Source organism: Haliotis rufescens, unplaced genomic scaffold (genome assembly GCF_023055435.1).
Source record: "Haliotis rufescens isolate VD_foot unplaced genomic scaffold, xgHalRufe1.0.p SCAF_6, whole genome shotgun sequence".
NCBI classification, from domain to species: Eukaryota; Metazoa; Mollusca; class Gastropoda; order Lepetellida; family Haliotidae; genus Haliotis; species Haliotis rufescens.
The window spans coordinates 9,307,037-9,330,370 of NW_025964334.1; the positions used below are offsets into that span (position 1 = coordinate 9,307,037).

General features: G+C 41.4%; 1 protein-coding gene across 2 annotated transcripts in view; it reads left to right on the forward strand.

The window, feature by feature from the left end:
• LOC124151670 (kinesin-II 95 kDa subunit-like) overlaps nt 1-23,334 on the forward strand; it is a 36,568-nt gene that overhangs the window by 7,497 nt on the left and 5,737 nt on the right. For both annotated transcript variants that reach the window (XM_046524255.2, XM_046524256.2), the window contains exons 7-21: nt 1,161-1,244; nt 2,309-2,388; nt 4,232-4,301; nt 5,271-5,363; nt 6,238-6,370; nt 6,822-6,909; nt 8,875-8,970; nt 9,938-10,154; nt 11,492-11,584; nt 11,981-12,085; nt 13,295-13,414; nt 13,960-14,078; nt 14,851-14,964; nt 19,178-19,283; nt 20,886-21,025. In XM_046524255.2, the coding sequence (XP_046380211.1) occupies nt 1,161-1,244; nt 2,309-2,388; nt 4,232-4,301; nt 5,271-5,363; nt 6,238-6,370; nt 6,822-6,909; nt 8,875-8,970; nt 9,938-10,154; nt 11,492-11,584; nt 11,981-12,085; nt 13,295-13,414; nt 13,960-14,078; nt 14,851-14,964; nt 19,178-19,283; nt 20,886-21,025 (1,658 nt within the window). The remainder of the gene's footprint in view (nt 1-1,160; nt 1,245-2,308; nt 2,389-4,231; nt 4,302-5,270; nt 5,364-6,237; nt 6,371-6,821; nt 6,910-8,874; nt 8,971-9,937; nt 10,155-11,491; nt 11,585-11,980; nt 12,086-13,294; nt 13,415-13,959; nt 14,079-14,850; nt 14,965-19,177; nt 19,284-20,885; nt 21,026-23,334) is intronic.

Below are 23,334 nucleotides of genomic sequence, written 5' to 3' on the forward strand. Positions count from 1 at the left end.
CTGTTCACCCAACATGTGTCAAGCCCATTTTTAGTGTCCCTGCTGTAAAGTGGCTGAAACTATTCTGTTTGTTTTCTTGTAGTATCATACTTATGTGTCCTCTTTTATTTGAATAAATTCACCATCATAGCTTCATTTTGGAGTGAGTTAGTGAGTGAGTTGGGTTTAACGCCGCTTTTAACAGTATTCCAGTATCACGGCGTCTCAGCTTAATGTGGGAGAAAAGTCCATAGTGATGCAGGTCTTAGACGTTTACCACTTTGGTGAAACCCACGAGCACGGTTATGGTGCAGACGAACCTAGAAACATAATTGGGGCGAACCATGATTCAAACCCACAATCATAGGTTTCTGGCATGCCCAAGGGATGCAGCTCTGCACAGCAAATTGCGACACCTCAGACGACTGGGACACCTGTGCCCCTGCTTCATCTTGAAAGTGATGTCACCATCTCCATCATTCTCATCGCTAACTTTCTAACATCACAGAATTTCTCTTTCTCTTGTGCTTGAAATTATCAACAAACCAACTGACACATCTGGACAAATATACTAATAATAATAGTCCATTTATGATGCGCTGTACTCCATGCATAAGCATGCTCTAAGCGCTTAGGCCTTTATTAACTGTCAATGGATGAGTGTACACTCAACAATCATTCTCAGCTCCCTGGGGAGTATACAACCCAAGCTGCCTGTTAGGTGCTAGAAGGTTAACAACCATCCTACCAGGTGGCCATTAATTGCTGGGAATATGTATGGGAGAATTTTGCCATAAAACTACCTGCCTGGGGTCCGAGATTCAACAGCAGATGTCAGCAAAAATTCAAAATTAAAGTTCAAAATTGACTTATTCATGCTATTAAAGTTATAAGTAATGTTATGGCAATGTTGAGGGACTTGTTTTTCACTAATAGCAGAACCTATACAGAAAAACATCCTTTCTTTTACTTTATGGCATTGCCTGTAATGTTGGAATGCAATACTAAAGTTCCTCTGAGTTTAGTAAACTAAGCACTTACAAAGATCCCTAATTTGAAAAACAAACACTTTTTCCCAAATTTAGATGCCAAATGAGTGCAAATCTCTGCACATGTTATATACACCACACTGAATGTGTGAAGCCAGGTGACTATCTGACTGACATTGCTTGTATGTGCAGGAGGAGGTGCGGGACTTGTTGTCCAAGGATCAGTCTAAACGCCTGGACCTCAAGGAGAGGCCTGATACTGGTGTTTATGTGAAGGTGAGTCAACACAGTCAATGTAGTCTCAGATGAAAAATGTTATATGATGTTATTCCCATGCACTAAGAAGGATCCATGTGAACTTGACTAAGTTGGGCTTAACAGTGAAAATGAAACGATAATTATGTTTTCTTTGCTATTTCATTAAAATCAGATCTTTTACTCTGAATGCTTCTTTTTGCATGAAGATCAATGAACCCCTGTAAGAGGTGAGATAAGACAATAGCAGTCAGGCTTAAGACACACTAGTTAACAATAGTTCACCTAATTTACTTTAGACCACCTCTGTGGTCTAGTGGTAGAGCGTCCGCCCGGAGAGCGGATGGTTCAGGGTTTGATCCCCGGCCTCGTCATACCAAAAGCCGTTAAAAGATGGTACTTGTTGTTACCCTGTCTGTCGCTTGGCATTAAGGGGCTAAAACAAGGACTGGTCGGCTCAGAGTCAGTATACTGTGTCTGGGTGGGGTATTCATGTTAAACTGCGACATGGTATCTCAGTGAGCTAGCACTATAAATCGGCATCAGTCCGGGCTAGTACAAGCGGCCACACACACACACACATGTGCATGCACGTCGCTATATAAGTGCAATAATCTTCGACGCGACGTTAAACCCAATTTCACCTCACCTCACCTAATTTACTTAAAAGGCTGTTAGCTAATGCAGGGGTTTACCTAGACCTGCTCTGAGGCCTATATTCAGCCTCAAGTTGGAGTACATAACAGTAAAAATTCCCAATTTGTATATAAAATATCCCAATTCCTCACAATTTAAAAAATGAGAACATTAAAAGCATTCAATATGGAACAATATCATAATTGTTTTCCAAATAGACTGCCAAGCGCACTTTGTTTTGAATCCTAGATACATCTCCAGTCTTGGCATATGGGCCAAGTTTTGAAGACCAGAATTCCTAGAGGTAGAAAGTTGGTTTTATATTTACAGTGATTGTATTCACCAGAGGGTTTTGACTCCAGGTATATACTAGGTAAACCAGTAGTAGGAACTGACTGGTGTTTCATGCTGGTTCTGGGGGATAATGCATAGATGCTGTCTATTTTCAGGACTTATCTTCCTTTGTGACGAAGAGTGTCAAGGAAATTGAACATGTGATGAATGTGGGAAACCAGAATAGATCTGTTGGGTGAGATTTGAGACTCTTTGTCTTGTATCATTTGTATTTAAGAGATAAGCGGCGAGTGGGAGTTGTTTATCTTACAATAAAACACCGAAGGGAGAACAAACCATGTGGGATGGATTCTCCCTGCAGGTTTTATTGTGCGATAAACAACAACCAGAACATTCATTTCTAATGTGTGATATCAATATTAGGTACAGCCTCTTTATAAGGATGTACAAGCTATAAGAATATTTACCCGTATTTAAATAATAATGACTCCCTGAATAGAATCCGAACTCAGCAATGTCGGACAAGTCCATTTCATGAACATGGGGGTTAAATTTGGTCTTTTCCACATATTCTCACAATTTTCAAGTTAATTATCTGTACCTTTTCTCCGAATACCGATTGTCACATCTCCCACCTTGGGATGCGATCGTTCGGCCATTGCTTTTATCTACGTTGCCCAGCTACATCTATGATGAACAACTCACTAGACACTTCTCTCTCAAAAATAACGTTCAATTTTCAACGTCATCAAGTTGCAAGCACATATTCGAATCTCCAGAAATGACGTCATGATAGAACAATGTTTTATCATGAAATTTTCCATGCTTCGTTCTTCATTGTTCTTTGCAATTTATTGTGTAGCTATCTTATATTGCTGAATAAATTATGTGTGATGAAAGTTTGAAACAAGAATAGATGTGTTGGGTGAGATTTGATACTGTTTGTCTTGTATCATTTGTATTGCTGAATAATTGACGTGTGATGAATGTTGGAAACAAGAACAGATGTGTTGGGTGAGATTTGATACTGTTTGTCTTGTATCATTTGTATTGCTGAATAATTGACGTGTGTTGAATGTTGGAAACAAGAATAGATGTGTTGGGTGAGATTTGATACTGTTTGTCTTGTATCATTTGTATTGCTGAATAATTGACGTGTGTTGAATGTTGGAAACAAGAATAGATGTGTTGGGTGAGATTTGATACTGTTTGTCTTGTATCATTTGTATTGCTGAATAATTGACGTGTGTTGAATGTTGGAAACAAGAATAGATGTGTTGGGTGAGATTTGATACTGTTTGTCTTGTATCATTTGTATTGCTGAATAATTGACGTGTGTTGAATGTTGGAAACAAGAATAGATGTGTTGGGTGAGATTTGATACTGTTTGTCTTGTATCATTTGTATTGCTGAATAATTGACGTGTGATAAATGTTGGAAACAAGAATAGATGTGTTGGGTGAGATTTGATACTGTGTGTCTTGTATCATTTGTATTACTGAATAATTGACATGTGACGAGTCTTGGAAATAAGAATAGATGTGTTGGCTGAGATTTGATACTCTTGGTCAGGAATCAGCTGCTTGCATTACTGAACTCGAATGGGGCTACAGAATTAGAATAGGTCCACAGCAACATACACTGGTCGTAAGAGGGTTCGGTATCTTCATACCCTGACCGCGTGGAGTGTTTCTCATAATATCAACAACTGGAATGCCGTGTCCAGACTTCATTATTTACAGGGGGCGGTCGGGTAGCCTAGTGGTTAAAGCGTTGGCCCGTCACGCCGAAGACCCAGGTTCGATTCCCGACATGGGTACAATGTGTGAACTCCATTTCTGGTGTCCCCTGCTGTGATATTGCTGGAATATTGCTAAAAGCGGCGTAAAACCATACTCACTCACTCACTCATTATTTACAGGTCACTATCATGTAGTTATAGAATATTTCTGAGTGCATTGGTTGTGTTACAAATTTGATAGGTCAGGTCTACGTTTCAATGAGTCAGCGACATATGACATACAATTTTGCATGGAATATTAGGAATGATTTTGATGGATTAATATTTCTGATTTCAGTGCAACTAATATGAATGAACACAGCTCCCGATCTCATGCCATTTTCATTGTCACTGTTGAGTGTAGTGAGGTACGTCTTAAGTGAATCCTATTTTGTCGGGTTGTTGTAACTCTCAACAGAAGTAGCATTTGTAGTCAACAAGTTCTTCAGTGTTGGTTCGTATTATATTTTGTGTCCATGTTATCGGTAATTGTAATTGTTCTTATGTACTTGGTACAGTGCCTGTCTGTCATATATACAATGGACACGCCCATTGATGTCTTTTGTACCTTAACATAGGAAGTGCAGCATTTAAATTATTATGAAGTAATTATGTCCCAACAAGATTAGTCTAAATGGTAAATAAATGAACTTTTATGAGGTTATTCTTGTAATGCTAGTTTGAATAACAAACAAACCATCACTGATCTTTCTGCTATTATTTATTGACAATTAATTTTTTCTAAATAATATTAGGGGCACGGGTGGCCCGGTCGTCTGAGGCGCTGCTATTCGCTGCGCAGAGTTGCGTCCCTTTGGGCACGCCAGAAACCTATGATTGTGGGTTCGAATCCCTGTTCGACCCGATTATGTTTCTAGGTTTGTCAGCACCATACCCATGCTCGTCGGTTTCACCGAAGTGGTAAAGGTCTGAGACCTGCATCACTTGGGGCTTTCCTCCCACATTAAGCTGACACGCCATGATATAACTGGAATAATGTTAAAAGTGGCGTTTAACCCAACTCACTCACTCACTCTAAATAATAATAGAAGTTGCTTACATCCTGGTGGTATGTTCTGAGTGGTCCAGCAGAATGTTTGGAGCCTTATAACTCACACAAGACACTGGTTAAGCGTAATGTAATGTTAACGAGGTCATTCCTTAATTTTGATATTAAATGAATCATAAGCTTTACTGTCACTCAAACCTCAATATGTCGCTTTCCGTATCCCAACAGTGGAGACTTATTTTCTTGTGGTTCTTAAGTATAAATAGAAGCTGAAGTAAAATCTTATGTTTTAAGTGATCAAAAACATTCTCCATGTATTTGTTTTCAGTTGGGAGTAGACGGTGAAAACCACATCCGTGTTGGCAAGTTGAACATGGTGGATTTAGCAGGCAGCGAGCGGCAGGCCAAGACGGGAGCTACAGTCAGTATATGTTGTAGTCTTTATGGTGTCCGTGGTTGTCTTGGTTAGAACTGGTCCTCAGCAAGCTATGCTAGTCATACACTGTAATGGATAGGGTGGTCAGACTTGATGACTTGGTTGATTGTGTACCCTGAAGGTTCTTTTCTCATATCAATCACTGGATTGTCTGATCCAGACTTGATGGATTACAGACTGCATTATATACCTGGAATATTGCTAAGTGCAGTCTTGAACAGTAAATACGACTGTGACGTTGTGTTCAAAGACACTAAGTGTGAAGAGCATCTTCCTGAGGCAAAGGAATTAACTGACTAGGAAAGTCCAGTTTCCACCCTTGCTGAACTAGGCTAGAATTATGGAGTTATGTTTTGGCTGGACTAACGAGTGTATGCCTAGTCCAAACAAAATCAAGCAACGAAATTGACATCCAGTTCGTAAACTACACTGCAGATTTCGGTCGATTGCAGGATTTGCATAGCCTCATCATAGTGTCAACAGATATTTTCCAAATCTTTTCATGGTTTTAATAAAGGTGCTCATGTGATTTGATGCGCTTCGCAAAGTAGGACCTGTTTTATTACAATATAGATCTTGATTATTGATCAGATTGTCTTCACTTGGCACCACTTTTTTTTTAAGCAAAGGCAAGTGATATAAGAGGTGGAATCTGATTGGTCAATAGGAGGGACATAGAAGGGACAAAAGCCGTAATAGCCACTGGTGGGGCTACGATCAAGCCCAGAAATTCCAGCCTATTTCGGCAAGGGTGGAAACTGGACTTGTTCCACCCTGGTATGATCCTTGGGTTGTTGGGTGATCTGATTATGCTCATATCGATCCTACAGATATTAACTATTGTCTGTTATTTTGTCAGGGTGATCGCTTAAAGGAGGCTACCAAAATCAACCTGTCCCTGTCTGCCCTTGGTAACGTCATCTCTGCTCTGGTAGATGGGAAGTGTTCTCACATCCCCTACAGAGACTCCAAACTCACCAGATTGTTGCAGGGTAGGTGGAGATATCATTAACATCAGACAGCACAGTTTTCATTTTCATTGGTTTCATTCATTGGTTTGCCTGGTCCAGACTTGATCATTTACAGACTGCTATGGCTAATGATGATATGCCTCAAGTATTGCTGACTTGGGTATTTAAGAACATTTACCCACTCATGAAGAGGGTCTGTCAAATCCAACTGCGTTTGAAATGGAGAGAACTTACTGCACTTACCTAGTGTTAGAAATTAACACTAGCCCGCTAGCCCGGGGCTGGTACATATTTCTGTTGGCAAGTATAAATTTCCCAATTTCCCCATTTTTTTAACATTACAAGGGTATTTTATCCTTACTCAGGCTAATAAAGCTTTTCAGTTTAGTTCTAACCCTGCTTACCAAGAATTTAATTTGTAAACTAGCCAAGGCTTTATTAAAAGCAACTGAACTATCTGCTATCATTACAGACTCCCTAGGAGGCAATGCACGCACTGTGATGGTGGCCAACATCGGTCCAGCCAGCTACAACTATGATGAATCTATCACTACCCTCAGGTGTGTAAGTTAACCCTGTGAATCTATCACTACCCTCAGGTGTGTAAGTTAACCCTGTGAATCATTCACTACCCTCAGGTGTGTAAGTTAACCCTGTGAATCTATCACTACCCTCAGGTGTGTAAGTTAACCCTGTGAATCTATCACTACCCTCAGGTGTGTAAGTTAACCCTGTGAATCATTCACTACCCTCAGGTGTGTAAGTTAACCCTGTGAATCTATCACTACCCTCAGGTGTGTAAGTTAACCCTGTGAATCATTCACTACCCTCAGGTGTGTAAGTTAACCCTGTGAATCTATTACTACCCTCAGGTGTGTAAGTTAACCCTGTGAATCTATCACTACCCTCAGGTGTGTAAGTTAACCCTGTGAATCTATCACTACCCTCAGGTGTGTAAGTTAACCCTGTGAATCTATCACTACCCTCAGGTGTGTAAGTTAACCCTGTGAATCTATCACTACCCTCAGGTGTGTAAGTTAACCCTGTGAATCTATCACTACCCTCAGGTGTGTAAGTTAACCCTGTGAATCTATCACTACCCTCAGATGTGTAAGTTAACCCTGTGAATCTATGATTATCCTCAGGTGTGTAAATTAACCATGTGAATCATTCACTACCCTCAGCTGTATAACCTAACCCTGTGAATCTATGATTATCCTCAGGTGTGTGAATCTATGATTATTAACTCTGTGAATCATTCACTACCCTCAGATGTGTAAGTTAACCCTGTAATCATTCACTACCCTCAGATGTGTAAGTTAACCATGTGAATCATTCACTACCCTCAGATGTGTAAGTTAACCCTGTAATCATTCACTACCCTCAGATGTGTAAATTAACCCTGTAATCATTCACTACCCTCAGATGTGTAAGTTAACCCTGTAATCATTCACTACCCTCAGATGTGTAAATTAACCCTGTAATCATTCACTACCCTCAGATGTGTAAGTTAACCCTGTAATCATTCACTACCGTCAGATGTGTAAATTAACCCTGTAATCATTCACTACCCTCAGATGTGTAAGTTAACCCTGTAATCATTCACTACCCTCAGATGTGTAAATTAACCCTGTAATCATTCACTACCCTCAGATGTGTAAGTTAACCCTGTAATCATTCACTACCCTCAGATGTGTAAGTTAACCCTGTAATCATTCACTACCCTCTGATGTGTAAAATAACCCTGTGAATCATTCACTACCCTCAGCTGTGTAAATTAACCCTGTAATCATTCACTACCCTCAGATGTGTAAGTTAACCCTGTAATCATTCACTACCCTCAGATATGTAAGTTAACCCTGTAATCATTCACTACCCTCAGATGTGTAAAATAACCCTGTGAATCATTCACTACCCTCAGGTGTGTAAATTAACCCTGTGAATCTATGATTACCCTCAGATGTGTAAGTTAACCCTGTAAATCGATGATTATCCACAGATGTGTGAATCTATCACTGCTTGCACTATTCTGCAGATCTGTCAACCGATGTTTAGATAAAGTCCAAGAACTAATGTACCTAACATCAGGATAAGGTGTTTACGACAATACGCCATGTCCTCCTGATCAACAAAAAATCATTCAAGGGCTACATGACTTGACAAACATGATACCCTGTGCAGATTACTGCAATTCCCCATGACCTTGTAGTGAGGATTGTCCGTAACACAGTATATGCTGGGTTGTAGATCCTATCTCGTGTGTATGAGATCACGTGTAACCATGGTAACAGTTGAGACCAAATATGAAAGAAACTAAGTAGCCCTGAAGTGTTTCAAATAACAAAGTCTTTGTGCATAATGAGTTTCATGTTTTTTTACTTCTGAAATTACTATCGCTATATAAGTGCAATAATCTTGGACCCGACGTTAAACCCCTCACCTCACCTCACCACATCTGATATTACTGGTTCAGAGTTTCACATAGCCAGTACTGACTGTTTGACTGAGGTGTGTTTGTTTGACAGGTATGCCAACAGAGCCAAGAATATTAAAAACATACCCAAGATCAATGAAGACCCGAAGGATGCCCTACTGAGAGAGTTTCAGGAGGAGATTGCCCGGTAGGTTTGTAAAGGCAGAAAACTATGTGTGTTCATGCATGTGATGCCTGCACTCACTCGGTGAATAATGATCTGTACGGAAATACAGGTCCACAAGCTGAAGAGACTGGGTAAATCTCAGTATTGGACCCGTGAAGATCCAGGGTAGATCCGAGTTTGGTTTTGCGTCTCTATCAACTATATTAGTTATATCACAGCGTGGCTGCTTGACGTGGAGAATAGTTTGAAATGATGAAAGTATTAGATGTTTACCACTTTCGTGAAATCCACGATCATGGGTGTGAAGCATACAGAATATTTGTTTCCATGATATTCGAACGAAGGAAGTATATACCCTCCATATGCCTATTAATGTACTGTTGTCAGCAACCTATGCTTCCCCTGAATGGCGACTATGCCTGTCGTAAGAGGCGACTTACGGGATCGGGTGGTCAGGCTCGCTGACTTGGTTGATTCATTGCATCATATCCCAATTGCGTGGATAGATGCTCTTGATGTCAATCACTGGATTGTCTGGTCCAGACTTGATTATTTACAAACCGCCGTCATGTAGCTGGAATATTGCTAAGTTGCGTTAAACAACAAATAAACAAACAAAATGGCTCAGAATTGTTTTGCTCTTCGGGTGTTTTTTTTACATATTTGAACACAATCAGCTCAAAGATAATTAAGTATTTGGAGGTCTGAGTATACATGGAAGTTTATTTTAATGTGTTATTAGGAATATGCCATGTGTATACAGGTCTGCGTGAAATTTACAAATAATCCTATCCAACATTTTTAGTAATAAAATATGGTTTTATGCCACTTTTAGGAATATTCCACCAATATAACGATGGATGAGACCAGAAATGATCTTCACACATTGTACCCATGGGGGGAATCAAACCTGAGTGTTCACACGACAAACAATTACTTTAACAACTAGGCTACCCCCACATATACCAAGGGTTTCCCTCTACTTCAGGTTGAAGAACCAACTGGACTCCAAAGGAGGTCCGAAGAAGAAGAAGAAGAAGAGAGTGAGAAGAGACAGAAATGGAGAAATAATCGAAGTGAGTGATGACGATGACGAGGATGAGGGTGATGAGGAGGATGATGTGGAGTCCTACATGGAAGCCCAGCAGGAAAAATTGGAGTCCGAGAAGAAGGCTATCCTCAACGATCAGAGCATCATGGCAGAGGTAGGTGGTGAAATGTTTTGGGGACCAGGGTTGAAATAGGTCCCAAGCACCTGTTACTCAGCAACATTCACTCACTCAGCAACATTCACTCACTCAGCAACATTCACTCACTCAGCAACTTTCACTCACTCAGCAACATTCACTCACTCAGCAACTTTCACTCACTCAGCAACATTACCTCACTCAGCAACATTACCTCATTCAGCAACATTACCTCAGTCAGCAACATTCACTCACTCAGCAACATTCACTCACTCAGCAACTTTCACTCACTCAGCAACATTCACTCACTCAGCAACATTACCTCAGTCAGCAACATTCACTTACTCAGAGCCATTAATTCACTCAGCAACATTCACTCACTCAGCAACATTACCTCACTCAGCAACATTCACTTACTCAGCAACATTCACTCATTCAGCAACATTCACTCACTCGGCAACTTTCACTCACTCAGCAACATTCACTCACTCAGCAACATTACCTCAGTCAGCAACATTCACTTACTCAGAGCCATTAATTCACTCAGCAACATTCACTCACTCAGAAACATTCACTCACTCAGCAACATTACCTCACTCAGCAACATTACCTCAGTCAGCAACATTCACTTACTCAGAGCCATTAATTCACTCAGCAACATTCACACAGCAACATTCACTTACTCAGCAACATTCACTCACTCAGCAACATTACCTCAGTCAGCAACATTCACTCACTCAGCAACATTCACTCACTTAGCAACATTCACTTACTCAGAGCCATTAATTCACTCAGCAACATTCACTCAGTCAGCAACAACCACTCAGTCAGCAACATTCACTCACTCAGCAACATTCACTCACTCAGCAACATTAACTCAGTCAGCAACATTACCTCAGTCAGCAACAACCACTCAGTCAGAAACATTCACTCACTCAGCAACATTCACCCAGCAACATTCACTCACTCAGCAACGTGGACTCCCTAGCAACATTCACTCACTCAGCAACGTGGACTCCCTCAGCATGCTCAGTGGGTAAAAGACTGCATACAAATAATGTAGCTTGTCAGGTTGTTTTTAATTAATTTGCTTAGATATGCTGACCATAATTTCACATATATGAAATAAAAAAAATAATGTTTTTCATGCCTTAATATTTTCAGGAATGAAAAAAACTTTACAGACTTTCAGCATAGTATGGGCACTTGGTTACTGGGTGCCCGTACTGGTCAGTCATATTTGTTTGGGGTACTTAATAGCGATAGGGCAAAAATGGTAAATAAGAATTGAGTGATTTTGTCGCTAGGGCCCTTGTAAATAGAGATCACTAACAGATGGTCATGATTGCTTGTAGGAGAAAGAGAGAATCCTGCACGAGATGAGGGCGAAGGAGGAGATACTGAGACAAGAGAAGGACCAGACTGATGCCCTCGCTGGCAAGATCAAGGTCAGTTAGTAACATGGCTTTGGACAATGCCCAGGCCAGCTTTTTCCTTGAATTTTTCTCAAATAAATAACAAGGTTAGATTTTCCCCCAATTTCTAAAAAATTACAGGGAATGAAAGCTGGTATTTACTATTTTGACAAAAAGAGGTGTAATAATATAGCAAGCTATTGAAATAATCACCATTTCCTAGAATTTAATTCAAATTCTTCATATTTTTTTTACTGTTTCAATTTTCAACTATATCAAGTTTAGATAAAAGAATCTATGCTAGGAGTATGTTTTTCTTACGGTGATGTATTTTTCAGTTGAATTATCAAATTAGGATTTAATTTTCATTTGTTTTTTAGAAATGTTTTATCTCCAAGTCAAATTATAGCTAATCATTTGTGCCCCCAGGCTATGGAGAGCAAGTTGTTGATGGGAGGGAAGAACATTGTCGACCACACCAACGAGCAACAGAGGGCCCTGGAACAGCGGAGGCAGGAGATTGCTGACAGAAAGGTCAGTTATCACTATCAGTTAGAGCAAGTTTGGTTTAGCCCTACTCTGGGCTGTATTTCAGTTATATCACAGATTGTCAGGAAGCCTTAAGCCATGCAGGTCTTAGACGCTTACCACTTTGGGGAAATTCATGAGCAAGGTTATGGTGCTGACAAACTAGAAACATAATCAGAGCCATTTTGGGATTCGGACCCTAAGGGTCACAACTGCGCACAAATTGTCGCACCTTTGATGACTGGGTCACCTGTGACCTCCTTTATCATCAAAGTAGTTGTAGTCACTTACGACCAGTTTGGAGATAAACATGATAACATGTGTTTTCAGATTTGTTGTGAGTTTGAGTGTTTGATGGACCGACATTTCGTTCAGATTAATTTGGTAATTATGAGGTTTATGTTTTACTCAATAATTTTGTTTTTTGCAATAATTGAAAAAGCAGCATTAAACTACTCACTGCTGTCTTCAATATTTGTCTTCACTGATATTCATCACCTGTTAGGGGGGGCATGGGTGGCTCAGTCTTCTAAGGCGCCGCGATTCGCTGTGCAGAGTTGCATCCCTTGGGCATGCCAGAAACCTATGATTGTGGGTTCAAATCCCGGTTCGCCCCGATTATGTTTCTAGGTTTGTCAGCACCATACTCGTGCTCGTGGGTTTCACCGAAGTGGTAATTGTCCGAGACCTGCATCACTTCGGGCTTTCCTCTCACATTAAGCTGATATGCCGTGATATAACTGGAATACTGTTAAAAGCGGCGTTAAACCCAACTCACTCACTCACGCACTCTAGTCCCTGAAATGAACATATTTTACAGATAACAACAGTTGTTAAATTATAGTTATGAGCCTGGAGACTCATTTTCAGATGCTGCAGTTATCTAGACTTGCATGGGCTGTATCGGATACTCACTCACTCTCATCACCTGTTTGTCTGAATGAGCTTGAACCTAGTGGGGATTCTGGGTTTGAATTGGTGTCCAGCAACCAATGCTGCATGTATGATGCATCTTAATGGATCAGGTGTTTAGGCTCTGTGACTTGCTTGATTGCATGTCACTACGTTAGACTTTGCTCATAAGATCCTTGTATTGTTAGGTTCTGACTTCATCATTACAGGCTGCCAATGATAGCTGGAATATTTGCTGAGTGTGGCGCTAATTAAACCAATGAGTGTGATGTTTATTGTAACAACTAATTGTATCTTACACAGAAAGTGGAGCGTGAGATACAGCAGAAGCTTGAGGAGAAGGAGGAGTCGGCCGAGGAGATCAAGGGCACGTACGCCTCCCTGCAGCAGGAGGTCGACGTGAAGACAAAGAAGCTGAAGAAGGTCAGGAATACTCAGGAAGACTCAGGATACTTTTAATGCTCGAAACATCACATTGGTAGATTGTTGAGGAGATTCAATCGCAAGTGTCAGATTGTTGAGCAGTGTCGACATCACACTGACAGATTGTTGAGCAGATTCAATCCCTAGTACGCTGTCAGTGTCACGCTTCTGTCTAATGTAAACTGTCCACGGCTTTATGTCTGACACTTTCTAACATCAGTTCATGATCTCTCATCTGTTTCTGGACCCGTGAAGATCCCGGGTAGAATAGGTCTTCAGCAACCCATGCTTGCCATAAAAATCATCTATGCTTGCCATAAGAGGCGACTAACAGGATCGCGGGGTCAGACTCGCTGACTCGGTTGATGCATGTCATTGTATCCAATTTGTGTGGCTCGATGCTCATGATGTCAATTACTTGTTGTCTGGTCCAGACTCAATTATTTACAGCACCTTAATATAGCTGGAATACTGCTGATTGCAGCAACAAATAAACAAACAAACAAACAAACAAACAAACAAATGCTGTGTTTGTGTTCCTGCAGCTGTTCGGCAAGCTGCAGCAGACCAAGCAGGAGATCCAGGACATGCAGGAGGAACATGTCAAGGAACGCCAGGAACTGGAACAGACACAGATGGAACTCACCAGGGAACTCAAACTCAAGTAAGATTCAACACATTTCTTTTCACCAGTAAGAACTGGCTTGAATTGACAAGGCTTCAGTTACTTACTTTGGGGTTTGGCAGGTGACATGCTTCTAATGTCCTTGAAATATATTTCTTGGAAATTAAAAAAATTGCGTTATTTATAAAAGTAGGATGACTAATATCAGAAATTGTTAGTAGCAGCCTAATGTTCAATTTAGATTTTTAATCTTGTGAGCATCATCTCTTTCAATGCTGGGAAAAAATGAAAAATTTCAGCAATATGACAAGTGTTTTGGTGCACAGATTGTGATGCCAAGAGAGCGGAAGGTCGGTGGTTTAATCCTCTTGCCACATCTTACCAAAAGATGTAAAAAAATGGCACTTTATGTTACCCTGCCTGGCATTTGGCTTAAGGAGTAAAAGTGGACTATTCAGCACATAGCTCTCAGTCAGTATACTGTGTCTGATTGGGGCAGGCAGCTCAGGTTGTATGCTCCCAATGGAGCTGAGAATGAAAGTCGAGTGCACACTGATCCATTGACCGGGGTAATAATACTGTAGTGCCATGAGCATTCGCTTGGGGAATGGAATTGGGCTCAATATTAATGGACTTCTTATTATTATCCCCAGAATGCAGGGATTGTTGTTTGAATTATATCAATCACTGGATTGTTTGGTCAGACTTGATTATTAACTGGCTGCAGCCATATTGCTGGAATGCAGCATTAAAAACACACTGACTCACATTATGTCAGTATCATTGACGGATGTGATTTGCCTTGTTACAGACTGCTGATCATTGAGAACTTCATCCCACACGAAGAAAAGAACAAGGTTCTCAACAGGGCTTACTTCGACGAGGATGATGACTCATGGCATCTGAAGCCCATCACCAACAAGAAGTAGGTGCACCTCGCCGACTGCTGACATTTAATAGGTCCCCAGTGTGATACTTGTCTAGGATTGAAAACTAAGTGCCCTTGTCAGTCAAACTGGGACAAATTGTTCATTTTTAAACTTATCCTAACACTATGCAATTTTCCTTCTTCTTCGAAATGTGCTTGAACAAAGTTTCCAGCTTCTGAAAACAATTCACCCGAACACATCCGAGCATCACCATGGTCACCACCCAAACAAATGGGTCAAGCAGTGTAATCTCATGCGTTGTGAGCATAAAAAACCCTTCCTCTACATTGGTCATGTTGTCAGTGAAATAATAGTTACTTCTGCAAGGCATAACGTCAGCCATAACTATAACAGCATAATTTGGGAAATGTTTAATTCCAATTTGGGAATATTACTGGCATTTGCTGCAGATTTAGGTCCGAATGTCAGCCTCTGAGCAGGTCTAGTTATGTCCCTGCCAGCTGCTTGTCATAACAGCCGACTAGTGAGAATCGAGTGGTTACAATGTAATTCTTGATAGTGTGTATCATCATGCATGGTGAGGATTTTTGCTCGATGTGAACAGCACTTGTGTGTCTGAACACCGTTCCACAAAGCGATCGTAGCACTACGACTGTCGTAAGTCTATGTTAAAGTATGGAGGTTACGATCATCTTAGCGCTACGATCGCTTTGTGGAACAGGGCCCTGGTTCCGGGATGACCATTGACAGCTGCTGTGAAATAGTCTGATTATTGTTGACTTGTACTGCAAAACTGCATTTACTTACTCATTTAACCCTCTGGATGCCGAGTGTTTTTTCTGACGCACATTTTCCTAAGATCGGAAAAGTGAAGTTTGTGCGAGCATTGCGCTCACGCGGCAATGGATCTACCTCTGGCTATAAAATTACCCAGAGGTGGAGAATATGAAATTTCTTATTTAATAGTGTAAATTTAACTGTAAATATCAAACCGGTTTTTAAAGAAGACACTCCTAAGTGTTGTCCGAGAATTTATTCTGCGTTGAAAAACAGTAAATTTCTCCGCTTTTTATCGTACACCGATAAAAGTACTGTGCGACATTTTTTTTTATTAAGAAGCTTTACGGAAACTGTGAGCGAACAAAAAAATGCCTAATATCTGAACGACATAATAACATATCAAATGGAGTTATATGCGTATGTATAACGACATAAATTCAATTCCAAAAATAGCATGCCGTAAATGACGAAAACTGATTTTTTCTCTATGACGTCAAAAGGTGACAGAGAGGTTACACACGTACAAAGAAAAGGGGGCATAACTCCGCTATGCTTAGCTCTAGTTTGTTGTAACTCAGGTCACTTGGTGAGAATTAACTGTGGGTAAGGACAATATATTTTCGTGGTGTTTTGTTCAGGAGGAACCAAACTATTCCGACACAAATATCAATATTGAAACTGTACACGTTTAGTTATAAAATATACCCATCAGAAATGATGAAATCGTACTTCATAAAAAGGAGGTAATAGAGAAATGGATGGCCTTATCTAACCTATAACTTTGTCCTTAGATTCCAACATTCTCCTGATTGTGTAAGTGTAATTTGACTAATGTTGCATCATTATTAATGGAGCACAAGCCTTATCACCAAATGTTATGAAATACCCTAAAAATAACACGATACCTTTTGACGTCATGGCTGGTTTTATGTCTTCGATAACGTCGGAAAAAGACGACACTGGTATTTTGATTAATATATATCTCCCCTAATTTCCGTTCATGGTATGGAAAACTCGATGTGTGAAACGGAATTTGACGCTTTTTCGACACAACATAAAATGACTGCTCTCACCAAGTAAATAATGTCTTGAATATGTAAACAATTAGAACGTTTATCGTGTATCTTAACTGGACAAGACACGCACCTGTTTGGCATCAATTTACGTAATGAAATTCCCAAAAGAATATTTCAAAACAACCAGAATTATATTCAATATTGGACATATATTTGTTCATGATTATGCTATTTTTTCTTACACAATAAAAGATGCAAAGAAAGCTCTATTGGTATAGAATTATCAGGGTAATCGTATACGTTTGAACCAACGGGGTACCTGGCATGGGTTTTATTTTTATACATTTTACAATTCCTGGAGAAATAAAGTAAACTGTTTACTATCCTGTGATCACAATATTGAAACAATAATGTAACCATTGATTATATAATGCAAAACGAGAGGAATAATTCGTAAATTGTTTGTGACTAACGCGCCCCTGGTGAATCGTTAGATATCACTGTTCTTTGTATCCAACGACATAAAAGACAAATCCAAGACCAAGACATTTCAGAAATGTGTGCATATATTTTACCGAAACATATTATCCATTTTGTTAAAGTAATATATTCAGTTTTAGTTATAAAATAAAATGAAACGGCTGTTCATGGACATTGGTTATATGAACTTATAATATTGACTTATTACACATCCCAAGAAATATGTACATGCTGCAGTTACATTTACACTTCATCTTGTAACACTTGTCCAAAGGAAAGAAATATCGTAGTCGACACTATAAACCTATCACATTGTTATGTAAACAATGTTCAAACAAACAGGAGATTATCAAAGGTTCCTTCATACATGTTGTGGCCTATGTGTACGTATGATTTCATTTTGAACATTGACAAATATCCAAAGTGAAATTAATTGTGTGAAAAAATGTATAAAAGACATGCAAAATATACACCATAACTGAAACTGTAAACAGCATGATACAGTGATCGTGTGCACTCTCATTCAAGGACCTTCACCTCAAAGAAATGACCAAATATGTACAACAATGTTGACGTATGACATCACTACCTGTGACCCACTTTTACAAAATGGCGTGTACATTTTCAACAGTACGCGGGATTGTACGAGGGGACGTTCGTTGATTCAGGGATCGTATAAACATAAATGTGACATGTAAGTAATCAGAAACATTCTGACAATCTATGTACTGTAATTTGTTGTCATATTTTTCATAGAAACAAACGGAAATAGTCAGAAATTCCGATAAATACCGTTGTCGTTGTGCGTGATTTTGCTTCAGTCATGGCGTCAACCAGAACGGTAACTTTGACCACTACTGTTGAAAATATCTAATCATTGCAATGTATCTATTTGAAATTCCGTACTTCTTCCTACGATTCTCTTCCCATGCATATTCTGAAAATGTTGAGCCAATATATTGAACGAATAGACGAATGGATAGCTCAAAATTGGAGAATATGCTACACTGTGTAAAATCTGAATTTTGCTTTGTTTACATTTCAACCATGTGCAGTTTTTCGAGCACAGCGTTCGTTTTCACACCTAAGTTATTTTGCTTGATTTCATCTAGCCACTTTGTATTGGTGACAAAGACCACTGGTCATTTGATTCTAAAATGTATGAGGAATTCAAGGATGTAGGTATTGCAGATAAGTTTGAAATATACGTGATGTTACAGGCGTCTCATAACCGGTGTACCTGAAACGTGATTTTGTAAACACTATCCAATATGGCGGAAAGTTCACTTCGGCGTTCGTGTTTTCGTTTTTCCCAAAACATTCTAAACGATTCTAGGGTTATCGGAGACGTTTTGGAATGATCATTGGTGATTTCATAAAAGACAGATACCCGTGATCACTAATATGCTATTTTTGAAATTCATTTCTCCGTGTAAATATCCGAAATTTAGATCTCAAAACATGCTGTAAATAACGCCGTGAGTGGTGATTTAGTAATGTGTAAAAAATGGCGACATTTACGATGTACCTAATTTTCAGAGGTCATGTTCAGTACTTTTGCTTGGCCTAAAATGGCAGTGGATGATATCACAGGACAGGGAATTTCCCACCTTATTCAAAACTGTAAAGTGTTGTTGTGTGGGTGATGTATTTTGAATTTTATTCGACTTCAAAGTGAGGGTTGTAGAGGAGGGACATATATGTCCCTCTGGCATCCAGGGGGTTAAGGTTTGAAGGACAAGCCGTAATTTGTGTGAAAAACAGTAAGCAGAAATATATGTTACGTTTATTTTACCATTTTTGGTATTGCTGTCTATTTATATCATGGAAAGGTTGCTAGAGTTGATTTTATGTAGAATTTGTCACAACATTGATATTTTGGTGCCAGATTCAGCCAAGAGTTCGGACTTCTTTGCCTTGTTGCAGATACTCTGTTATTTCTTTAAGTTAGTCTTTATGCATTCTTTTGCAGTGCTCAGTCAATGGCAAAACGTCCAATCTCGGCTCTCGGCAACAGGCGACCTGTTTCAGACTTTGCCAAAGTTTCTGCAGCAATGAAAGGCAACCCACGGTTCAAGGTAACCAAATTGTGTGATATGAAAGGTGCTCGTAAGATGTTGTTCTTCTGCAATCACTTGTCATACCTGGATTATCCAGCTTCTTATCAAACTATAACGACTGCGGGGAATGAATCATGGATTCACACAATATCACACACGTTCCCCCAAATATACTTTTACAGGGGATTACTAGCACACTAATACAAGCTCTCACACATTTTCAGTTGTGTGAAGTGCAAGTGGGTCGCCATTATTGCATTCATATATATATATATCTAAGTTTATGTACCCCCTCCCTCCTGTTATTGAAAGTAGTTTATGTACCCCCTCCCTCCTGTTATTGAAAGTAGTTTATGTACCCCCTCCCTCCTGTTATTGAAAGTAGTTTATGTACCCCCTCCCTCCTGTTATTGAAAGTAGTTTATGTACCCCCTCCCTCCTGTTATTGAAAGTAGTTTATGTACCCCCTCCCTCCTGTTATTGAAAGTAGTTTATGTACCCCCTCCCTCCTGTTATTGAAAGTAGTTTATGTACCCCCTCCCTCCTGTTATTGAAAGTAGTTTATGTACCCCCTCCCTCCTGGTGGCGGTGGGGTAGCCTAGTGGTTAAAGCGTTCACTTGTCACGCTGATCACCTGGGTTTGATTCCCCACATGGGTACATTGTATGAAGTTCATTTCTGGTGCCCCCACTGTGATTTTGCTGGAATATTGCTAAAAGCAGCGTCAAACTATACTCACTTACTGACTGTTATTTAAAGGAAACTTACTAGTCCCTTTTCACAATCTTGCTGACTTGGAGGATGCATGTCATCCATCCCAATTGCATGGATCGAGGCTCATGATGTCAATTACTGGATTGTCTGGTCCAGACTCGATTATTTACAGACCGCCGTTATACAGCTGGAATATTGCTGGGTGTGGCGTTAAACAACAAACAAACAAGCAAACAAACATGTGTGATCGCCTCCATGGTCAAGTGGTAGAGCGGAAGGTCCGGGGTTTAATCCCCTGGCTTCATCATACCAAACGTTGGTACTTGTTGTTATCCTTCCTGGCGCTCAGCATTAAGGACTAAAACAAGGACTGGTCAGCTCAGAGTCAGTATACAGTGTCTGAGTGAGGTATTCTTGTGAAACTGCAGCATGGTATCTCAGATGGCTATAGCACTATAAAATTGGCATTAGCCCAGACTAGTACAAGCAGCCACACACGCACATGCATGCACGTCACTATATAAACCCCATTTCTCCTCATCACCTTTACATGTGAGGGAATATGAGTGGCCCAGGTGCCATATTTTGCTGTCCAGAGTTGTATCTCATCTCATAATATCATAGATTAGAATCCTAGAGTCTGTCTCATTGTTTCCAGCTTTGTCAGCACTGTGGTTTTCATCAAAGTGGTAAAAGTCAGACTTTAATTAGTTCTGGATTTCATCCCACATTAAGCTATAGCTGAAATACAGACTAAGACAAACTAAACGATATCATGTGCTCCATGTTAAACAGAAATAATGCAGTTCAACAGAAATGTCTAATTTAAACACATGTACTTATTCCAATGTCCGTCTTAAATTGTCACCTTCACACATGTTCAGTATTAAACTGAATTAACTTCAGGGAGAAAATATTCTGGAGATTGAAATGGACATGCCCAACAGGACGACCCGTGACTACGAAGGCCCGGCAGTGGCCCCGCGGGTCCAGGCTGCCCTGGATGCTGCCCTGCAGGACGAGGATGACCTGGACATAGACGGAAGGTCAGTGCTCCCAACATGTGGGCTGCAACAATCAGATTTTTTAACTTATCCTGCATTACTCCGTATTGCATTTACTGCTATGTTTGACAGAGAGACGAACTGTGTGAGATCCAGCTGCTGAAGAAAGTTGTCCCAACCAGCCCAGGAGGCAGCGCCCTCTCACAGTCGGCACGTGACCCGGAAGTCATGACGTCACACAAAAAGACATAACTGCTTTGTCACCTCCACGGACGGACGTACTTTGTATCCCTTGTGGAAATTAAAGCTTATTATTTGTTTTTTATATTTTGCGTGTTTCTACATTCATTATATGCTGCTACATTGTTACCTGTTATGGGCCGTGACCTTAGGGTCTTCCCATTCGTAAATTGTAACGTTTATCGCTCGTCTGTGGCTCACGTCACAGTAATTTACGGGCGCAATGTTGTTCCCGCCATTTTGTTTTCTTTCCCGCCATTTTGGCCATTCACCACGTGGCCACGTAATGTCGTGATCTGCGTTTTGAATTCTCTCTTTGGCTTGGGTAATACATTACATTTATGTATGTTGTTTTGGTGTGCTTAAAGCCTTGCCTTTTCGCTACCTCTAAGCGTAATTGTTTCTTCTCATAAACTTCAATATAATACGAAGTTTATGAGTTACATTATGTCTCCCGTACTCTGTGGTTTTGCCACATGGTTACGTGTTTGCTTAAGGCTTTGCCTTTTCGCTCCCTTTTAGCGTACTTGTTTATCTCATAAACTTTAATAAAATATACTGTTTTTGAGTTACTTTATGCTTCCCATACTTTGTGATTGGCCACACATTATGCTTCCCGCACTTTGTGGCTTTGCCACATAGTTATGTTTTGCTTAAATTCCAGATTTTCTGCCTCGCTGCACTTGTTGCCGCGGGAACAAATCTGGCCGGGGCCGCCCCTTTCTGCCGTGATTGTACGACGCCCTGTACTTTCACAAGGCAGTGCCGATGTTGCAGTCATTCGTCGCTGTGATCCTTCAGCTCATGCGAGTATCCAGGACACACCTCGCTCAACGTGCTCGTCGACCCCCACCTACGTTGACGGCAGCAGCGCTCAGCGGAGCTTCACGGCGGCTCCCAACTTAGAGTCTGCCTCCCATGGCACGACATACGACCGTTCACGGTCTCCTACTCCACTGGCGGCTCCAGCGCTCCCAACGTAGAGTCTGCCTCCCATGGCACGACATACGACCGTTCACGGTCTCCTACTCCACCGGCGGCTCCAGCGCTCCCAACGTAGAGTCTGCCTCCCCTGGCACGACATACGACCGTTCACGGTCTCCAACACCGTCAACGCTGATGTCTCCGGCGCCCCCGGCGCCTCCGATGTCTCGGCGCCTCCGGCGCCTCTGATGACGCGGCGCCTCTGATGACACGGCGCCTCCGGCGCTCCCGGCGCTTCTGATGACGCGGCGCCTCTGATGACGCGGCGCCTCTGATGACGCGGCGCCTCCGATGTCTCGGCGCCTCTGATGACACGGTGCCTCCGATGTCTCGGCGCCTCTGATGACACGGCGCCTCCGATGTCTCGGCGCCTCTGATGACACGGTGCCTCCGATGTCTCGGCGCCTCTGATGACTCGGCGCCTCTGATGACTCGGCGCCTCTGACTCGGCGCTCCCGGCGCCTCTGATGACTCGGTGCCTCCGGCGCTTCCGATGACTCGGCGCCGCTGATGTCTCGGCGCTCAACAAGCTTCATGACTTGTTCATGACAAGCTGATGACTCGGCGCTCCCGGCGCCTCCGATGACTCGGTGCCACCGGCGCCTCTGATGACTCGGTGCCGCTGATGTCTCGGCGCCTCTGATGTCTCCGCGCTCCGGCGCCTCCGCATCCTCTGATGTCTTCGGCGCTCAACAAGCTTCAGATCAACAAGCTTTATCAAGCTCAGATCAACGAGCCGACCATCCGATCTTCTACTGCGGCTTAAGGGGCACCATCGGCAATCGCCTCCCCGGCGCCACTGCCCTCTTCTCTTGCTGCCGTCTCATAACTCGTCACACGGAGAAGCATGGTGAAACAACTGTCGCCGCTCCTGTCGCTACTCTCCCGTCGGTCTTCGGGATCGTGACTATCGTACTACTTCCTGGGTGGAATCATTTCAACCAATAGACAGTTGGTCTGATTCAGCTTGCCCACTGAGACGTTATCCATAATCCCGTCGTTTAAAGCGCTATGATTCCGGAGAGATGACCTGCGGGTTTCCATCGAAACAGAGCGTCATGTGAACAGCGTCTGTATCAGATTCGATGACGACATCCACTTACAAAGAGTTTACTTCGTCGACATCG